Here is a 19,997-nt window from a genome sequence, read left to right as displayed (position 1 = left end):
ACGTCCCAGAGTGTATGATCCAAAAATTTCATTTTTGATTTAAATAAAATAGTATTCCAAAATTATTATCCATACATTTCAAATAAAAATAAGTGTATCAAACATCATATCAATAAGAGTATTATCAAAAAAGAAGAAGCCATATGGTGTATACGATGCAGTCATCCCGAGCTCTTCCCTTTAGAACCAGAAATACCTTAAACATAAACGGAAAACAAAAACACAAAGCTTAATGAGTCCCCCAAGATATCGCATACCAAACATATAACATATAATGGGCCCCGCCCAATGACTATAACGTACCTCGCCGTAACTCGCATAACGGGCCCTGCCCAATGAGTATAATGGGACCCACCCTAAATCATATAATGGGCCACACCCAATTAGTATAATAGGCCCCGCCCACAGACAATTCATACTACAAAACAAGTATTATCATACAAAATAATCATCGGGCCCTGCCCAGTAAGCATACAAGAACATATACATACTAGTGTCACACAAATAATTGGGTGATCTAGCATAACTGATCATGGGTTGGCATTGGTGCTTTCATCCTGCAAAACATAGTGAGGAACTCACCTCTGAATCTGATCGATAGTTGAATAGGTCCCAGCTCCGAATATCAGCTCTACCCATCATCTAAACAGTAACCAATCCTTATATACAACTTAAAATACCTCAGTATGCCCCCCCCCCCCTCTTTAGCTCAAACTTGGTCAAAGACAAAAGTGAAAGTCAATGTCAACAGTCCATGTTGACCCAACATGCCGTGTTGACTTGCAAACAGGCCGTGTTTTGCCATCATCCAAAGATTCGGGAAAACCCCAGCCAACACGTCGTGTTGAATTGCAAACGCGCCGTGGTTGCCTTAGTTCCACCAACTTAATACATTAAGTTGCTTTCTTCGACTCCAGCAGCTCCAAAGCTCAGATCTAGACCAAAATAAGATTTAGAAAGGTAAAGTTTCCAAATTTATCCATTGGGAATACTAAAACTCCAAAAACAATACCATAAAGCTTGATAATGCAAGCACTTAACCAATAAGCAATTAATCCTTAAAGTATGATGTCCACCCTTTCCAGAAGTAATTCTAACACCCAAACCATCTCAAAGGTTGGTGAGTTTTAGATATACATGTCGAATGCACGTCTTGGACCCATATTAGGTCAAAATGAGGATTTATGACCTAATCTCTATGCACGGATTCAAAACTTGATATAGACCAGATCCAAGACACTACTGGATCTCCTTGACTTGGTGATCCATAAAGTTGCAAACTTTATTAGATCTTACCATTCCAATATTCAAGAACAAAAAACTAAAGGGACAAAACTCAAGATCTAACAACTTGGAATGATAAAAAAATCGAGTTTTGGACACTTACAAAGGTCTAGAAGAGTGCCAAACTGAAGAATGAGGGCTTGCTTGCTTGTTCTTTGCTTCCTACCTCGACCTTCTTCCTTCTTTAGCTTCAAAAACACCAAACTAGCTTAAAATGGGAGGGAAAGATGATTAGGGTTGCAAAGGATGAGTTGGGGAATGAAGGGTTATATAGAGACCAGCTCTTGGGGACTTAATGAGATTATATAGGGTGCACCACCTTAAAATTTTGGGTTTCTCCACCAGCCGCCAACACGCAGTGGAACGACACCGACACACCGCGTTCGTCCAAGAAAACTTCGCAGTCCAAAGGCTTTTCGCCATGCCGTGGTGAGGCTTCACCAAGTCGTGTCCAAAGAGAAATCATTAACAATTTGGAATTAATTTCAGACGTTGAATCGAGTGTTACAATTATCTTAAGAGTTTAGATTCCTCAACAATTCCAAAGTCTACTTCAAGATCAAACAAGTAAGGATCAGCCAGGCAAGACAGTCGAGAGGTAGGATCATTTCGACGTATAGTATTTCAGAAATCCAATAACCAAGTCGGCATGACCATTCTAGACACCTCTCTCATAGTAGATCAATCAACATAACAACTTGGATTCGTTGATAAATCTTAATTAGAAGACCCTAGTAATGACTTGCAACTATAATTATAAATTACATAGGGGCAGAGTAAGTGTAGCTCACTTAAAGAGTACAATAGACGAGAATCGGGATCTAAGCGGACAGAATACTAACTTAGGTCCTTCTTACATGAAGATTATGGCAGGCTGAGTACTTGAGGGTGTCGCAGGGCTTCGCCGCAGGCTAGGATGAAGAAAATATTCAAATTTTCAGAGATATCGACTGGAGGGTATGGGGAGGAGTGAAAGAATGAGATGGTATATATAGGTGAGTTTGGAGTCTTTCACACCGTGCAACAGGAGGCGCACCGCACATCAGGGAAACGTCGATCCACTGGACTGCTGACACGTGGCACGATCTACGTGGGGCTACGTGGTTGACTTCGCGTGCAAGCTACGCGCAACGCGCATGCACCTATGACGTTTTCCAGATTTTCAAAATTGCATAAATCATTCATACGAACTTCGTCTCTGATGTTCTTTATATCCACGGAAAGCTCTCGATGAGATCTACAGCTTTCCTTTAGACTCTATCGGCTAATTTTGACTTTATGTGATTTACACAGGCTTAGCCTATTAAAGCCTGTATAAAATGCATAACTCTCATATCCGGCATCCATTTTCGATGGTTTTTATATCATTGGAACCCTAACAATGAGATCTTTAACTCTCATTTAGATTGTTTTGGCTAACAATCTATCAATCTAAAATTCAATATCGATGTACACACTGCTACACCGAATTTTAGAAAAATCATAACTTCCTCTAGTAAAGTCAGATTTAGACGATGCCTATATGCACGAATTCGCTTTTATGACATTTATGAATTCCGTTTAGACTTCCTAAGCTAAAAAGCAATCTATCCTAGATTCACTTTTTACGCTATCTATAGCCGTGTCGGTTTATCGTGAGACTTTGGCGCTTCCTAACTTCTTCGCTCTAAGTCGGATTGAGGTGTTCTAGATATGCACGGGATCATAATTACGAATACTATAACTAGGTTGAGATTATTTTCTCTATGTGATATTTTATTTTTGACGTGTATTTTAAATCTTATTTATTTTATTATATAATATATCTTAATATTATATAAAACACATAAACGCAAAATATATGAATAATCGTATCTTATTCATTCACAAAATGACTACATGACCTGACCACAAGAATTACATGTTTTATTTGTAACATTCGAAAAATTCTTGAAAATTAATTTTTTTTAACAACCACAAAATCTTCATTTATTACAACTTGTTTTCAAAATAAGTTTCACATTAGAGAAATCCCAAAATCGTAAAATCAAAACATGAGGAGGTGCACAATCACGCCTTCTCCTTCCTGCGATCTACTGAATTACCTGAAACATAATCCAAACTGTAAGCCCAAAGCTTAGTGAGTTCCCCCAAAATACCAATACATAACAAATAGCACAATTATAATAACAACATACTTTGGGCTCAATCAACCATCAGGTTGGAATATCCCAGGCCCCTTAACCATCGGCTTGGAATGCCAATATACTATGGGTCCAATCATCCTCGAGATGGAATACCCACGCCCTCAACCATCGGGTTGGAATGCCAACGTACTATGGGTCCAATCATCCTCGGGATGGAATACCCTAGGCCCTCAACCATCGGGATGGAATGTCTCGGCTTGTTGGCTTACGCACAAAGCAGTGAAGCCTCAGCCACCAACAAATCATGTGCACATATAACAAATAGTCATATAATAGTCTACATCCAGTCACACAGATCTACAGATCACTAAGCATAGCGACATCCTATCTACTAGGATACTGATCTAACAGATCATAAGGTCTGACTCCAAATCTAGTAGTGCATAACTCATAAGGTCTGATTTCAAATATCAGCTCCTGAATCAATGCCTAAAACCATCATAGCCAAAACCCATCAATATCCCGAAATACCCAAAATACCCCCAAAAGTCCAACTTGGTCAACCATGGTCAAAGTCAAATTAACGGTCAAGGTCAACAGTCCATGTTGACCCAGTCGTCAAGTGCATCTCTTGGACTCATCGAGTTCTACAGAACTCAAAAAGTCGGGGAAAACCCTAACCAACTCGCTGAGTTGGCTGGACAACTCGTCGAGTTTTCCCCAGCTTAACACATACAACGGCTTCTTCGATTCTAGAGACTCTAAGGCTCAGATCAAAATTCCAAATGTGTCTAAAAGGATAAAGTTTCCAACTTTATCCTTTAGGGCTACTCTAAATGCTCAAAAACCTTTCCACAAGACTTGAAAACTCAAAGGCTTAACCATTAAGCACAAAAATCCTCGAGATATGGAACCCAAATTTTCCAGAAGAGATTATAGCCTCAAAAAAGTCCCATAGGTGGGTGCTTTATAGACATGCATGTCCAATGTATGTCTTGAACCAAAAATGAGTTAAAAAGGGGAAATATGACCTAAACTCCATGCATGACATCAAAACTTGACAAAGGACCATATTTAACCCACTCTAAGGACTAGATCTAACCCACACTACTGTCAACTTGACCTGGAGATTCATAAAGTTGCAAACTTTTTGAATTCCATCCATTGCAACATCCAAGAATAAGGAGAAAAATGGACAAAACTCAAGATCTAGCTACATAGATAGATAAAAATAGGATCTTGAACCCTTACAATGGTCCAAAAGAGTGCCAAACTGAATATAAGAGCTTTGCTTGCTAGATCCTTGCCTGATTCTCTCAAATTCCTCATTCTTTTGCTCCAAAATGCCACACTAACTCACAATATGAGATGGAATGAAGATTAGGGTTCACAAGGCCGATATTAGGGTTTAGAGGCTGATAAAAGATCAGCTTCAAGGACTTGAGGAGGTTATATAGGGTACAAACCCTAAAATTTAGGGTTTCACAAACAGCCACCAACTCATCGAGTTTTCCTCTCCAACTCGTCGAGTTTGTCCAAAAAAATGTGCAACCCAAAGCTACTCAACACGTCGAGTTGAGGCCATCAACTCGACTTTGAACAATAAATCTCATACATGGGAATCGGGATGTTACATGATTACTAAGCATAGCTGGAAATGCGGGTGTTACAGTCACAGTTTACTGCTATCAATTAGAAAAAACATAAATCCTTTATAGGTTGCATATAAACTTAAGGTTTAAATTTTCTGTTTCATATGTATTTTAATAACCTATAAAACTTATGAATAACATATTATCCACTTTGTTCAATTTATATTATAACACCATACTGAGATGACATATAAGATGACATATTTTTAATGCCTGGAAATGTTATAACCAACCTACACCCACCCACCAAAGAGATGGACTCCTTTGCCATTTTAATTAGCAAAAAAATTAATGTAATGTTTATATTGATGAAAGCATTGGTTTTATTATACTAAAAACTATATTACTTTAATGAAATATAATAAATAAAATATGAGTTACGACAAATTTGTGTTTTAGGAATAAGATGTGTACCAACCGATTCAACATAGTTTACTATCATCATTATTATTATTCTATTCATAAAATTATTGGTTTTTAAAATCAGTATTTTGTCGGATGACGTTTCCATAACAATATAGTATATTTTTCGGCCACATATTTTAAAATATTAGAGTGTCCTTACCAAATTATAAGTTTGGAATTTGATTTAAAAAAAAATATTTAACTTGACTAATTTAAGTTGAATGAAACTTTTATAAAAAAAAAAATCGATATTATTCTAATAGAAAAATCTATCAAATCTTTCCCATATTATTAATGTAGTTTATTGGACCAAACTCTAGTGTTAACAAAATAATAATAATAATAATAATAATAATAAATAAAGACACTTTCATTGGTTAACATGGAATATTTGTACTCCCTTAACTTATTAACCATTAAAGAATTATATAGAAATAATTGTTTAACATTAAAGAATTATATAAAAATAAGTGTTTTTTTTAATTTTATTTAGAAGTTTTATCCTTTAATGGAATAATTATTTTATTAATACCCATTTGCACATTAATTAAATAAGCAAACAGTATTTAAAATGGAGAAACTTATACTAATAAACAACTATTTCAAATACAACGTTCGATGTTAAAATGCTTTTCTTGCTACCAGCTTTTGAAATTTAAAAAAAATTAAAAGAATATGAAAATAGCAGTGAAAGATGTGAGTTGCTATGCACGTTGTACATTTTAAAAGTCATAAAGATAAGTGACAAAAAGCTTTTGTTGAACAATATTCAAAATTGGGATGCTACAATATTAAATTGTGACCGAGACTGAAAGTGAACGATTGGACAAGTGTGATACACTGCTTTTTATTCCGTGTTTGGATCGGTAGTTATCCGATTTATTTGTTCTTTACTAATTTGAACTTAATATAAAATGTCATTTTGATATGAACTAAATTAATTGTTAGAAAATATAAAGTGGCGAAACCATAAAAAGGATCCAAAAAACGAAATATGAGTATATGTACTCATCTATCCAAAAAATGATAAGATCAACAAAAAAAAAAATACGGAATTTACCGTTAAGAATAGTTTCTAGAAAAAAATGTCAACAACTCGAGTTGTCTGCCCAAACTATCTTGAGAAACGCCTTGGCTATCAGTAGCTTCGGTTGCAAGCCAACTTGGCTGTTAGGCATTTTCTACTACATTTCTGGTGTAAAATTTCATAATGGTTTTACCCCCTTAATCCCTACATATCATCGTGTTTATGATTAAAGTAACCTTATGTACATATTCATTAAAAAAAACCTACATATGAGCTACCATCGCTTCTCACTTTTCATCATTAAAGGGGAGTTTTTGGTACAGGGGCTCAATTCATGAAGATTCGAACCAAATTTGTCTCCCCGTTTCATAATATGCATGTAATTTATTCATATATTATCTAGGAATGCGATTTACAGGAGGATAAAGAGTCGTCTACTGTATGATTAGAGATGGATTGGCAATGGTGATTTAGAGTATCTAAACATGATAAAAAAACAAAAGGGATTCACGTTAATGCTAATACGTGATTGGTTGAAAATTTATCAGTGTAAGTGTTAGTAGCAGAATTTAAATACAAGATTGAACCGTAGGAGTTATGGAAGATATATGATAAGTATAGAGTGTTAGATGATATTTATATAGCTAGAAAACTATTGAAACTCAATAAATGCTTTACTTGTGTGAGATTCCTATTTGTGGATGATCATAATCTTTTGATAAAAAACCTTTACACGATGTGGAGTGGATATCATCATTTTTTTGCCTTGGTGACAAGGTTTCCTCGGGATGGTAGAAAACAAAACACAACTCCAGAAAAAGGTTTTAATTGAGGAGAATAAGATAAGAAAATAGATGTACATGTAAGTGTAGGAAATTTTAGTATCAATATTTATATTTTTACTAATTTTGGACAGATATAAATATGTACATATGTTATATATGTTATATATATATATATATATATATATATATATATATATATATATATATATATATATATATATATATATATATATATAAGTGTTTGTGTACTACTCCGTGAGTACTTCAAAACAATATATCGTATATCTAAAATAGAGTATATGTGAATGAGATATTAATACTCAAATATGAATATTTGAAAATAAAGTTACCAAGTGATGTGGGTGTTGTAACATTCTAAATTTTCATTTTTAAAATCACATAAAACCAACATCACATTTCTCAAAAACCACAAAATGTATAAGTTGCCAAAATACAAGTCAACAAATGTTTGATAATATCACAGAATCCTCAAAAACATAATCTCTAACTGGTGTGTACAATCAAGTTGGCGTCTTCCCGCGATCCTGAGAGGTACCTAAAACACATATCACACAACACGGTAAGCACAAAGCTTAGTGAGTTTCCCAAAATACCATATACACAAATAATAAGCTTCTCATGGCTGTAGCTCGACATGGACCCTCCGGTCAGGCGTCTCAGTGAGGACCCTCCGGTCTCACGGCTTGGTGTGGACCCTCCGGTCATGTGTCTCAGTGGAGACCATTCGGTCTCATAGCTCGGTGTGGACCCTCTGGTCTTGTATCTCAATGAAGACCCTCCGGTTTCACAACTCGGTTTGGACCCTCCAGTCCTAATTCAGTAAGGCACAGAATAATATATATCATAAATCACAAAGACAAAATGCATAATATCACATAATTCAATATAAGCACATAAGACCCTCCAGTTAATAACTCAATAAGACCCTCCGGTCACACAATATTATCACTCGGGTAAGTATAGTGAGAAGACTCACCTCGTGAGTAAGCAAGTAGGTCTCGTACCCCTCGAACGGTCTAGATTCCGCCTACATATCATAATCATCTCTAATTAACACTTTATAATCAAAACTCTAAAAAGTTATGCTAGCCCCTTATCTAACTCTTGGAAAGGGTGAAAGACCATTTTACCCCTCCGTGGTCTTCATAATTCATGTTTTGACCAAACCCTAAAAGTTAACAAAAGTCAACACTCGAGTCAACAGTCCATGTTGACCCAACTCATCAAGTGCGTCTAAGCGAATCGTCGAGTTCCTTCGTTTTCTCTGAAGTATCGGGAAAATCCAACTCATCTCGTCGAGTTGTCTCACCAACTCACCGAATTGTAATGCGTCCAGACTATCGGGGAAAACCCTAGCCAACTCGTCGAGTTGTCTCATCAACCCGTCGAGTCCCTTCAGTGCATTCTCTCATCCATTCGTGGCATCTAGGGCTCAAAATGCCGAAAACAAGCTCTATAGAGGGTTTAATGCATGAAAGCTAGTTAATAACTTGATAAATGTAGCACATGGTTCATGGTACGTATTCCTTGTAATTAATATTTCTTAAATAATGCATTTTGCCTTGGACTTGGCGAGTTGAAGGACCAACTCGCCGAGTAGAAGCGGGATGAGACGCGGGGTCTAAGCCTTGGACTCGGCGAGTCGGTTCCTAGACTCGGCGAGCAGGCCCTGTTTGGGCAAAAACCCTAACCCGGGTGTTTGCACCCTATTTAAACACTCTAACTCGGCCTCCCTTGTCCCTAACACTTCCAAAAGAGCTGTAGAGCGAAACCCTAGCCCCTTTTTGTCCTTGTGAGTGATTTTGGCTTTGTGAAGGAAGTTTGAAGCTTAAGAGAAGAGGAGGAGGTGGAAGAGTGCAAGGAGGGGAAGTAGGTCCGACATCTACCATGTAAGAGGCTTCCATTCAGGTAGAAAAGTCCCTACCTTGATCACTAGTTCATTAGATCCCCTTTTGTCCCTAATCGGTGGTTTTCAAGCCCTAAAACACCAAACTCCGTGTGTTTGTGCTCTATGATCCGAAAGGACTTCAGATCTAGACCTTATGGACGTATTAGAAGTATAACGTCTCTGTGGTTGAAGTGATTGAGGTCCTTATTAAGTGCATGACCTCATAAAGAGCTTGGATTTGTCTTTTGGAGCTTATAGGGCCATGCATGCATGTAAAGTTTGCAACTTTACGTGATAAGCATGCCCTAGGAACATAGATCTATGGTTTGGAAGCGTTGCATGTCTCGGATTTGGTCTGTATGGGAAGTGGGTCGAAGGGACTCGACGAGTCCCAAAGTGGAACTCGGCGAGTTCTATGAAGATGGTCTTAGACTCGGCGAGTCCTATGAAGATTGCCTGGAACTCGACGAGTTGTTCTTCAAACTCCGCGAGTCATATGAGTTGTTACTGAGTAAGAGGGGTTTAGGTGTTGAAGGTCCAACCCTTCGTATCTGCACGCGGAATTAGCAATTTAACGTGTTGCATTAGTCCCAGAAACCCAAATCCTCTTAAAGGATGTCCTGGTAAGGATTTGGAAGCGAGTAGGAGATCTGCTCGTGGGGACTCGACGAGTTGTTCTTGGACTCGGCGAGTCGGATCGCGAGCCGGTTCTATCGTCCCAAGTAGTGAGTTAAGGGTGACTCAGTGAGTGAGAAGAGGGACTGTCGAGTAGGACCGGGTTAGTGGGAGAAGGACTCGGCAAGTCTGTGCCATGACTCGGCGAGTCCAGTCAACTGGAAGTTGACTTTGACCAAGGAGTTGACCTTGGACCAGGGGTGGGTCAGTCATCTAACCTAAGGGTATTTATGAGTGGCTAATCTATGTTTATGATTTATAGCCGGAGGATTACCGGTTCAGCAGTCAGGCGCTTAGCAAGCAGACTTTCAGCAGCTACTTTTCGAGGTTAGTTACCTTCCAGTAGCAGTGGGTCTACGGCCACAATTTCGGCCCACCAGTAGGAGTTGTATGATTAGATGATTGTCTCTGTGATATTCATCTAGGGTTGCTACTACCTGTGATATGTTTATGTGCTAGTATGATATGATGCTATGTGCTAGTGACAGTAGGGGAGATAGTCCCTAGATTACCTGTCGATAGGGCCGAAGGGGCAGTCATGCCCACTCATGCTAGATAGATTATTGTGATATGTGTTATGTGGTAGTAATAAGGGGTGAAATAGTCCCCAGCATCTGGTCGAGAGGACCGAAGGGGAGAACAGCACCCAACTATGCTAGTCAGTATCCGGTCGAGAGGACCGAAGGGGAGACCAGCACCCAGCTATGCTAGTCAGTATCCGGTCGAGAGGACCGAAGGGGTAGGTCGGGCACCCAGATATGCCTGACAATATATGTATGTTATGTGGTTATATGGTATGTGGTACAGTAGGGGAACTCACTAAGCTTCGTGCTTACAATTTTCAGTTTTGGTTTTTGGTACCTCTTCTTCGAAGGGGAAGGAGCTGGCGCGGTAGCGGCACATCATACACACACACAGTTTTTCCGCCTTCTGAGATTGTTTTGGGATTTGTACTCTAACTTTTGGTTGATTTCGTATTTTGGTTTTCAAACACGATGTATGGATGCAAAATGATTTGATCAGACAATGTTTTATTTAGAAATGTTTTGCAAAGTGTTTAGTTAAAAATGAAATTTTTGGCCCGTATTTTGGGATGTTACAATAAAGCTTGAATTTTTAGGCCCAATGACCTCATATTGTCCAGATCTGAAGTCTCAACTCCATGGCAAGCTCAAACAACTTAAGGACTCAAAGAAAAGATGGAAATGGACACAAACTCCTAGTGAAGAGATCTAACCAAACAATGATCAAGGTGTTAGCGTTTTACCTCCAAATAGCAGCTAGCGCTGAAAGAACACTGGATCCAAAGGCTTCTTCTCGTTCCAAGCCTTTTGCTCTTCAATCTCCTTTCAGAAATGCACTAGAACATACAATCTTAGCCTTTCTCTCTCTCATAGATGAATACAGCTCGATTAGGGTTTCTCTCAGTGTGTCAAGATGATAATGCTGGATAAAGTGTCTAACTCCATAACTATATTTGGTATGTACTTGACCCGACCCGTCATGGTCCATTTGGGTTGCATGGCATCATGCATTTCGATAGACTTAATGAGAGAAATAACACTTGTGGTTTATTAATATATTATAAGTTCTAATATATTAATAGTATTATTTAATTAGTATTGATCAAGAATTAATTTGGAATTAATTAAGTGATAAAAAGATAACTAATTAAATATATGGGTTGATTATGTAAATCATCCATAACTTGTATAGTGGGCTAAAAGGCTCCATGGATTATCAAGTTGGGTTAAACCCATAGGATGCTCCATGGGAGTTACAAACCCATGGGTCATGGAAATGAAGAGTCATGTCACATTAGGGTTTACATGGTGTAACCCTAGATGTGACACACTATATAAAGGACACACCACTCACCAAAATTGGCTACACACTAAGAACAAGAGAGGGCAAGCCGATTTTACAAGTGTTGTACATACTCTAAAGTTATTCTAAAGCATTTGGTGTTGTGTGAAGCATTTAAGGCATTACACTTGGGGTGCTAGGCTCTCAAGGTTTTCAAGGAATCATATCAACTACAAGGTATGTAATTCTAGCCGTCTTTTAGATTAAAAGTTCCCCATGTATGCTAGATAGGATTATGAACCTTGGAAATCAAATTTTGGTTGTATTTTAGAGAAACATAGACACAAGGTTTTCTAGGGTTGCATGTACATTTAGGGGTGTTAGAATGCTCAAAACCCATCAGATAAGGGAGGCGGAAATGAAGGCTTAAGGTCCTTTAAATAAGAGACAAACCCTGAAAATTAGGTAAGCATGAAGCTTAGTGAGTTCTCCAAAATACCACATACACAAATAATAAGCCTCTCATGGCTATAGCTTGGTATGGACCCTCCGGTCATGCGTCTCGGTTAGGACCCTCCGGTCTCACGGCTCAGTATGGACCCTCCGGTCATGTGTCTTAGGAAAGACCCTCCGGTCTCATAGCTCGGGTTGGACCCTCTAGTCCTGTATATCAGTGAAGACCCTCCGGTCTCACTACTCGGTTTGGACCCTCCGATCCTCACTCAGTAAGGCACAAAATAATATATAGCATAAATCACAAAGATAAAATGCATAATATCACATAACTCAGTATAAGCACATAAGACCCTCCATTTAATAACTCAATAAGACCCTCCGGTCACACAGTATGGTGCAAAGATTGTTGATAAATGAATATTATATCCATATATATTTGTGGTATCGATAGCAAATTAAAAGACAAATGACTATGAACCTATGTACGAAACATGATATTACTTTCCTTGATATTCAGAAGACGTTTATAACCATAATGAACTTATTTAAACTCAAAAGCTAATCACTAGACTAAATTTTCTCCCATGATTTCCATTAAGGATGATGGTACAAGTTATCTTCTAAACATATTAAAACCTTATTATCATGTTTGAATTCAAATTCCAATAAATCCATGAGTGTTTACTCAAAAATATTTTTGGAACTCCATTAAGACACTAGAACTCACTTTTAACCTAATTGAACCCTTATTTGGACTTAGTATAACAATTTTTTATTTCAAAACACATTACTATGGTGATTCATCATTGAAATAGTATTCATATTGTTCCATGGATGATTCATGAAGATAGGGTTATAAAATTTCACATATCAAAGCTTCATAATCTAATTTTGGTAAAAAAAAAAAGATGAACTCTTACAATAGTTTCTCATTAGAACACTACAATTACATATTAACTCATTGAATTACATAACCAAATCCCTAATTTTGTATTTGAATAAATCGGAGAGAGTCCATCTGTAATTGAATGTTCAATTGACAATGACGTAAAGAAACAACTACCTTACTAACTTTGTTACTTGAATTATGTGTTGAAACTTGAATTTAATCACTTGTTCATCCTCTAATTCGATTTCTCTTAATAAAGATACAGTTTCATCTCGAGTTTTAAATGGATAGAGATGGTAGGGTTTGAGGTTAGGAGATCTAAACTTTCAGTTTTTGGCAAAATAGGTCCCCCGACTTCCTAGTTTTAGATTTAATGCGAAAACGACTTCCACTTATTATCACTAGTTTCATAATTAGGAAAATGCCATAAAAGTCCCAAAATTTTCAAGAAATATTTGATTATATCCTTAGTCCATTTTTGGGTCTACAGAAGCCGCACATTTGGGCAAAAATTGTCATTCTTACCCCTTTTCCTATTTTACACATTTATGGTATTAAGGTATATTTGGTTTCAGGATTAGGGTATGTTTGGTTTGCTTAAAAAAAGTAAACTCGAACAAATACGATGCCAAATTTCGAACTCGCAACCTTCAGGAAAAAATGCAACATGCTATCCACCAAGTTGGGCATTGTTTGATATTTTTTGGCTTATTTATTATACATAACATATTGCTTCCACCACCACCAACACATACTACCACCTCTCAATAATTTGCGACCTTAATAATGATGACAAGAAGAACACCTGAGTTTACGTCGCTGACCAATAGGGCGAGGACTATCTTGAACTTCTGATTATCTGCAACCTCTGGCGACCTATAACTTCCGCAAAACCATCGCATGGAGCCGCCACCGTGGTTACAGATCAACACAGGCCTCCACAGCCTCTATTTCGTCGTTCATCATCATTCTCACCATTGTCATCACCTTCACCACTTCCACATGCATCAAAATAGGGTTTCTCACGTAGATGGTGGTAGTGATATCTGAATGGCATCGTCTTCTCATGTAGATGGTGGTAGTGGTGGCATGATACGCACCCTCTAAAATCGCAATGAAGATATTGCTGGCGGCTAGGGTTTCTCCATTGGTGTGCGGTGATGAAGACGATGGTGAAGGTTGTCGGTCCATGTTAGGTTATATATACACGTTTTCGACGATTTAAGCATAATTAGTTCCATTACCGAGGTGATTAGAGTGTTTGATTTGTGTGGGTGAGACCCGGGTTTGATTCATGGCTTATCTTTTTATGGGTTATTAATTTTGAGCAAACCAAACTCACTATAATCCTAGAACCAAACATCCCCTAATGCCATAGAAGGGTAAAATCGGAAAAGAGAGCAATTGTAACAATTTTTGCCCAAATATGCATTCTTTGTGGACACGAAGATGGACTTAGGACATAATCGAATATTTCTTGAAAATTTAGGGGCTTTTATGGCATTGGCCATTTCATAATTTCCATCATAACCCTAGAAACTTTATATGTTATCCACCAAGTTAGGCATTGTTTGATATTTTTTTGGCTTATTTATTATACATAACATATTGCTTCCACCACCACTAACACCCACTACTAGCTCTCAACAATTCTCGATCTCAATAATGGCGACAAGAATAACACCTGAGTTTACGTCGCCGACCAATAGGGTGAGGACTATCTTGAACTTCTGATTACCTGCAACCTCTGGCGACCTGCAACTTCCGCAAAACCATCACATGGAGCCGCCATTGTGGTTACAGATCGACACAAGCCTCCACACCTCTATTTCGTCGTTCATCATCGTTCTCACCATTGTTGTCACCTTCATAACTTCCACATGCATCAGAATGTCGATATGGGTTTCTCACGTAGATGGCAGTAGTGATATCCGAATTGCATTGTCTTCTCATGTAGATGGTGGTGGTGGTGGCATGATACACATCCTCTGAAATCGCAACGACGATACTGCTAGCGGCTAGGGTTTCTCCATTGGTGTGCGGTGATGAAGATGATGGTGAAGGTCGTCGGTCCACGTTAGGTTATATAAACACGTTTTCGACGATTTAAACATAATTATTCCATGGCCGAGGTGAATAGAGTGTTTAATTTGTGTGCGTGACACCCGGGTTCAACTCATAGCTTATCTTTTTCTGGGTTATTAATTTTTTGAGCAAACCAAACACGCTTTAATCCTAGAACCAAACATCCCCTAATGTCATAGAAGGGTAAAATCAGAAAATAGAGCAATTATAACAATATTTGCCTAAATATGCGGTTTTTATGGACACAAAAATGGACTTAGGATATAACCGAACATTTCTTGAAAATTTGGAGGCTTATGGCATTATCCCTTCATAATTTCCATCTTAACCCTAGAAACTTTATATTTTGAAATTTTAGGTCTATAAACTAGTTAAGTAAATTAATTAAAAGATCATACATTAACTTTAATAATTAGTAAGATTGACCCCTCAATATTCTAATTTTCCGTTTAACCTATGATGACATTCTATTTAACATGTTCTGATCTATTCTAATAAATGAATGTTTTTTTGTCACTTGTCACACTCTTATTTAATTTGTCAAATGTCATTTTGTGGTTATTTTGAATTAATTTTTTTTCCACATATCATTTTATGAGTTTTTCTATTTTATTAAATTTCACATAATATTTTAATGTAATAATCGCAATAAATGTAGTAATAAAGGAATATCAATTTCATTAATCAACTTACATTTTAATTTCAAAATTTCCAAAAATAAAAGCTCATTAGTTTATTTTGTTTATTTATTTAAACTAGTTTATAACCCGTGAGAACCACGATTATAAAATTAATTAAACTTTCATAGTAAAAACTTCAAAATTATTAATCCATTATTTCAAATCAATTATTAAATAAAAGATATTTTTTTTAGTTATATAAAATTATAACCGTTGATTTAAATAAACACATGAAATTATATCACATTATAATATATATTTATTTTATTTTATTTTTATTCTAATGTTATTAATTTAATGTAATTAGAGTGTGAAATTTAAAATCTAAAATTTAAAATAAATAATCAATTATTAATTTAATGTAATTAGAGTGAGAAGTTTAAATTTTAAAATTTGAAATGGATAATTAATAGATTGTGACATGATAGGTGCATATAATATTAATGATGATTTCTAATATTGTGACACTTGTTAATAGGAGAATAAATTTATTCACTTATTATAACAGAAAGATTATTTGTTTAAATTTAAAAAATAAAAACATTTCTATTATAATGATTCATTATTTTTTGTATTTTCATTTAAATTCAAAGTTGTAAAATATTTTGACATTTATATTTAATTTTATTTAAAATTAACTCATGTAATACATCAGTCTTACAACTAGTTCCTTTATAACACACACACACACACACACATATATATATATATATATATATATATATATATATATATATATATATAACCATAGATATTAAAATTATTACAAATTAAATTCTTATTCTTGTTAAATAAATTTACTCAAGTGTCAATATCTAGCTCTAAATTAAACCTTTTTTACTTTAACTTTTAGTTAACTATTAATTAAGTTTTTTTAATTTAATAAAATTTAAAAATTTAAATCAATTATTTATATTTAACTTAATCTTAAAAACTAATTTATTTTATAAGAAATTTCACTTAGGTGTTAAATACATAATGTAATGTGCTTAGACTTTGGATTAATATACATAAATTAAAGAATAGAGGTAGTCTACAATACAAAATTTATGTACACTAATACTAAAAACCCTTAAAATGGTTCACACCATGGTATTTTAATAACATCACAAACAAATATAAATGATGTACACAAGTTTCTACTAGATGATTTACATAATAGTTGGAATGTTTACAAGAAACTCAATCTACAATTACAACTAAAACTCCTATTCACCAATCCACCCAAGAACATAATATGGGATGTAAATCACATATACATCGACTTACTATATTACTGACATAACAACTTAGTTCAAAAAAACCCAATCCATATTGTTATTAAAACACATACTGAGGTTGCTAAAGCTCAAACACTTGACTAATTTACAAGTATATCATTCCAAAACAATTTGTACGATGCTTTTAGGGCACTGATTAACTTTTGGTAAAAGAAAAGTAAGATACTAGGACAAAGAATCTATAAACAAGAGGTTGATTAAAATAAGTCTTTGGGGCTCGTAAACTCAAGAAATTCCTTGGACAAGAAAAAGTTTGTGTTACGAGTCTCATTTACATAAATATATATACTTAGTAACTCATACCTTATCCAATAAAGGCTAACTATATCTTACTATAGCCCGAAACATTGTATTTTCTAACAAAGCTACTAAAGCACTCAAGAAATTCTTTGACCCGAGTAGGTGTTAATTTTACTAATAATGTTCTCATATACCTCGATCAAGTAAGAACTTCTAGGGTTTTTTTTTTCTGATGAAATGCACTCTTGTAAGTATTAAAAATATAAAATATTTCATTACAAAAAGAAATGAAAAAACTAGAACACAAATGTGCAAATTTAGTATCCGATGGCAATGAAAGGCGAAGAGGAAGCAGATGGAGAAGGAGAAGGCCACAACTGTGCGCTCTTGACTTTTGAAATACTCGAAAGAACGCTCAATGGAGTTACGTCTCCAACCACAGTCACCTTCTTCGATTCCAAGTCTATGTGGAATGATTTCACTCCTGCAGTGACACCAAAATGTTTAGTTGAATAAGTTTGTTTTTCTTTCAAAATTATCAAAACTCGGTTAATATATAGTTATGTTTTTTTTTTTCTCTAGTAATAATAATATACACAAAACAATCAAAAGAAAACTTGTTTGAATGAATAGAACTTTTATTGGGTTTTAGGTCATGATATTTATTTGAATTTAAGGATGCTTTGTTTATTTGGTCTAGAATACTTTTGATTATTGGTTATAATAAGATAAGATGTACGTAAATTTAAGAATATTTTTTAATTATTTATTAATTTATATTAAAATTTTAATGTTAATAAAAACTGTAATATCATATATAAATATCTCAAAAGTGTTTTTTATTGATACGAAAATTAAAATAAAAATTGAAACAGATTGTAAAAATTGGAGCGAAGTGTGAGAAACGATCTTTATCAATGACCCATAAAATATGCAAAAGGAATTATTAAATCATGATATATAGATCAAAATCACGCTTTATGGCATACATTAAATAATTTTAGATATGAAATACGTATTTTTAGTTGAAAAATATTATTTCAATTATGATTAACTAATTTTACTTTGTAATACGTGATTCATATATACTGCAGGAAAAACATTACCTTCCATTCTAGAAATATGTTTTCGTACTTTTCCTTCACAACCTTTGCAATGAATCGACACCCTAAGCTCCACAACCTGCAAAAATTAGTTATTATAAAATATTATTTAAATAAAGAAAATATTTATTCCTCGATATAGTAACTTATCGATAATATTTAACCATGAGATTCGAACAACCGAATCTTTGAGTTTGAGAAAGTACGGACAATATTAATCTGTCATTCATCTTTTTATATTATAAATTATATTTCAAATTTATTAATATATTCAATAAAATACCTAGAATCATAAATCAAAAGTGTTCAATTAGAATTTGAGCTTTATTAATTAATTCTTTTAATAACCAAATAATCCAAATCTTTTAACAGACTAATCTATCTCTTGTATTCTGAAACATAATTTTAATCTATTTAAGATATTTTCTAATTTTCATTTAAAATATCAAATGCATACGACATCTTATATTTTCTAATTTATAATAATTGATTTTTAGTTGAATTGAATTGACCATGAAAAGACCAAATAAGATTGGGTTTATCTGAATTCAAAAATTAATAAAAACAAATTCTGGATTATTAAATCATTTAAATAATTAAATAATCAACAACAAAATCCACTTTTATTCTGAACAGCTATTCACACACCTGATCACGGGAACGGGATCTCGAAAGTTTCGAACCAAGAGATTCCACCGGAGCATCCAATCGATTTGACGTCGACGACGATCTTGATTTTATCAACGCCGGCGAATCAGTTCCACGAGACCTCCCCGAAGACAAAGACTTATTGATCCTCGGTGAATGATCATGGTAATCCGGCCATGCTGGTTCACTAACAACCAGTGCGCCGGCGTTGCAAACACCATCGGAATCCTGCAAGTCCGCCACAAAAATGGGGTTGTTCAGAAGATACCTAGACGAAGAACCTCGACCAGAGTTTCTATCATTCAAATCAGCACTGCTTTTCCTTCTCGCTACCAACGCACGATCACTCTCATCGCCATTTCGACTACCAACACCACTTTTCGCTGTGGCGGCGGCGGTGGCGGTGGTGGTGGTGGAGGTGCTTTTTCTGCTTTTCTGAAGGTAAGCAGCGTAAGGCTTGGGATCAATATGTTGTTGAGACGTACAAGGAATTGCAGGTGTTTTGAATTTGGGTTTATCGCCAAAATCAAACTGGTAATGGTTGTTGTAGTAGCTATGGTGGCGGTGGTTTATGGGTCTTGGGGTGGAGGAACCGCCACTGCCTCGGCGGACCATGGCATGCTGATTCATGGTGGTGCATATGGCGGTGGAGGCCGGTGATGCGCAAAAGAGTTCTGCCGTTTTGATTTTCATTCTTTTTGGCGTTTAGAGGAAAATGGATTTGTTTGTGTGAGAATGAAGGGTGTCGTTGATGAGTGTTATAAAGTGGGGGAAAAATAAAAAAATAAGAAATAATATTTAACTAAAATAATAAGGAAAAATAAAGCTATAAAAATAGTAATAAGGGATGATAAAAGGACACCTCATGAGTAGCCATGCCCATGATGATATATTTCCATGGTCAAAAAAATAAACGAAATTAAAAACAAAATAAAATGTAATTTTTT

At 35.5% G+C, this 19,997-nt stretch overlaps 1 protein-coding gene across 1 annotated transcript; it reads right to left on the bottom strand.

Moving 5' to 3' along the window:
* Positions 1 to 17,428: 17,428 nt before the first annotated feature.
* On the bottom strand, positions 17,429 to 19,797 carry LOC145055189 (uncharacterized). The gene is made up of 3 exons (XM_079003488.1): positions 19,051 to 19,797; positions 18,406 to 18,481; positions 17,429 to 17,783 (listed from the first exon to the last, which is right to left on the bottom strand). Exons 1-3 carry the CDS (start codon positions 19,741 to 19,743, stop codon positions 17,617 to 17,619), a joined length of 936 nt encoding a protein of 311 aa, XP_078859614.1. The 5' UTR covers positions 19,744 to 19,797; the 3' UTR covers positions 17,429 to 17,616.
* Between the last annotated feature and the right edge of the window lie 200 nt (positions 19,798 to 19,997).

This window comes from Lactuca serriola, chromosome 5 (assembly GCF_051521515.1).
Source record: "Lactuca serriola cultivar US96UC23 chromosome 5, Lser_US96UC23_V15, whole genome shotgun sequence".
NCBI classification, from domain to species: domain Eukaryota; kingdom Viridiplantae; phylum Streptophyta; class Magnoliopsida; order Asterales; family Asteraceae; genus Lactuca; species Lactuca serriola.
The sequence above is the reverse complement of the archived record's forward strand: the minus strand, read 5'-3'. Positions and strand labels throughout refer to the sequence as shown.

Bases quoted from the DNA above. Each gene is read 5' to 3' on its own strand.
- LOC145055189 (XM_079003488.1), bottom strand. From the start codon at position 19,743: ATGAAAATCAAAACGGCAGAACTCTTTTGCGCATCACCGGCCTCCACC. The intron at 18,482-19,050 runs GTGTGTGAATAG...TAATTTTTGCAG, and splicing joins GATCCCGTTCCCGTGATCAG to GTTGTGGAGCTTAGGGTGTC. The intron at 17,784-18,405 runs GTAATGTTTTTC...GTGTCACTGCAG, and splicing joins ACATATTTCTAGAATGGAAG to GAGTGAAATCATTCCACATA.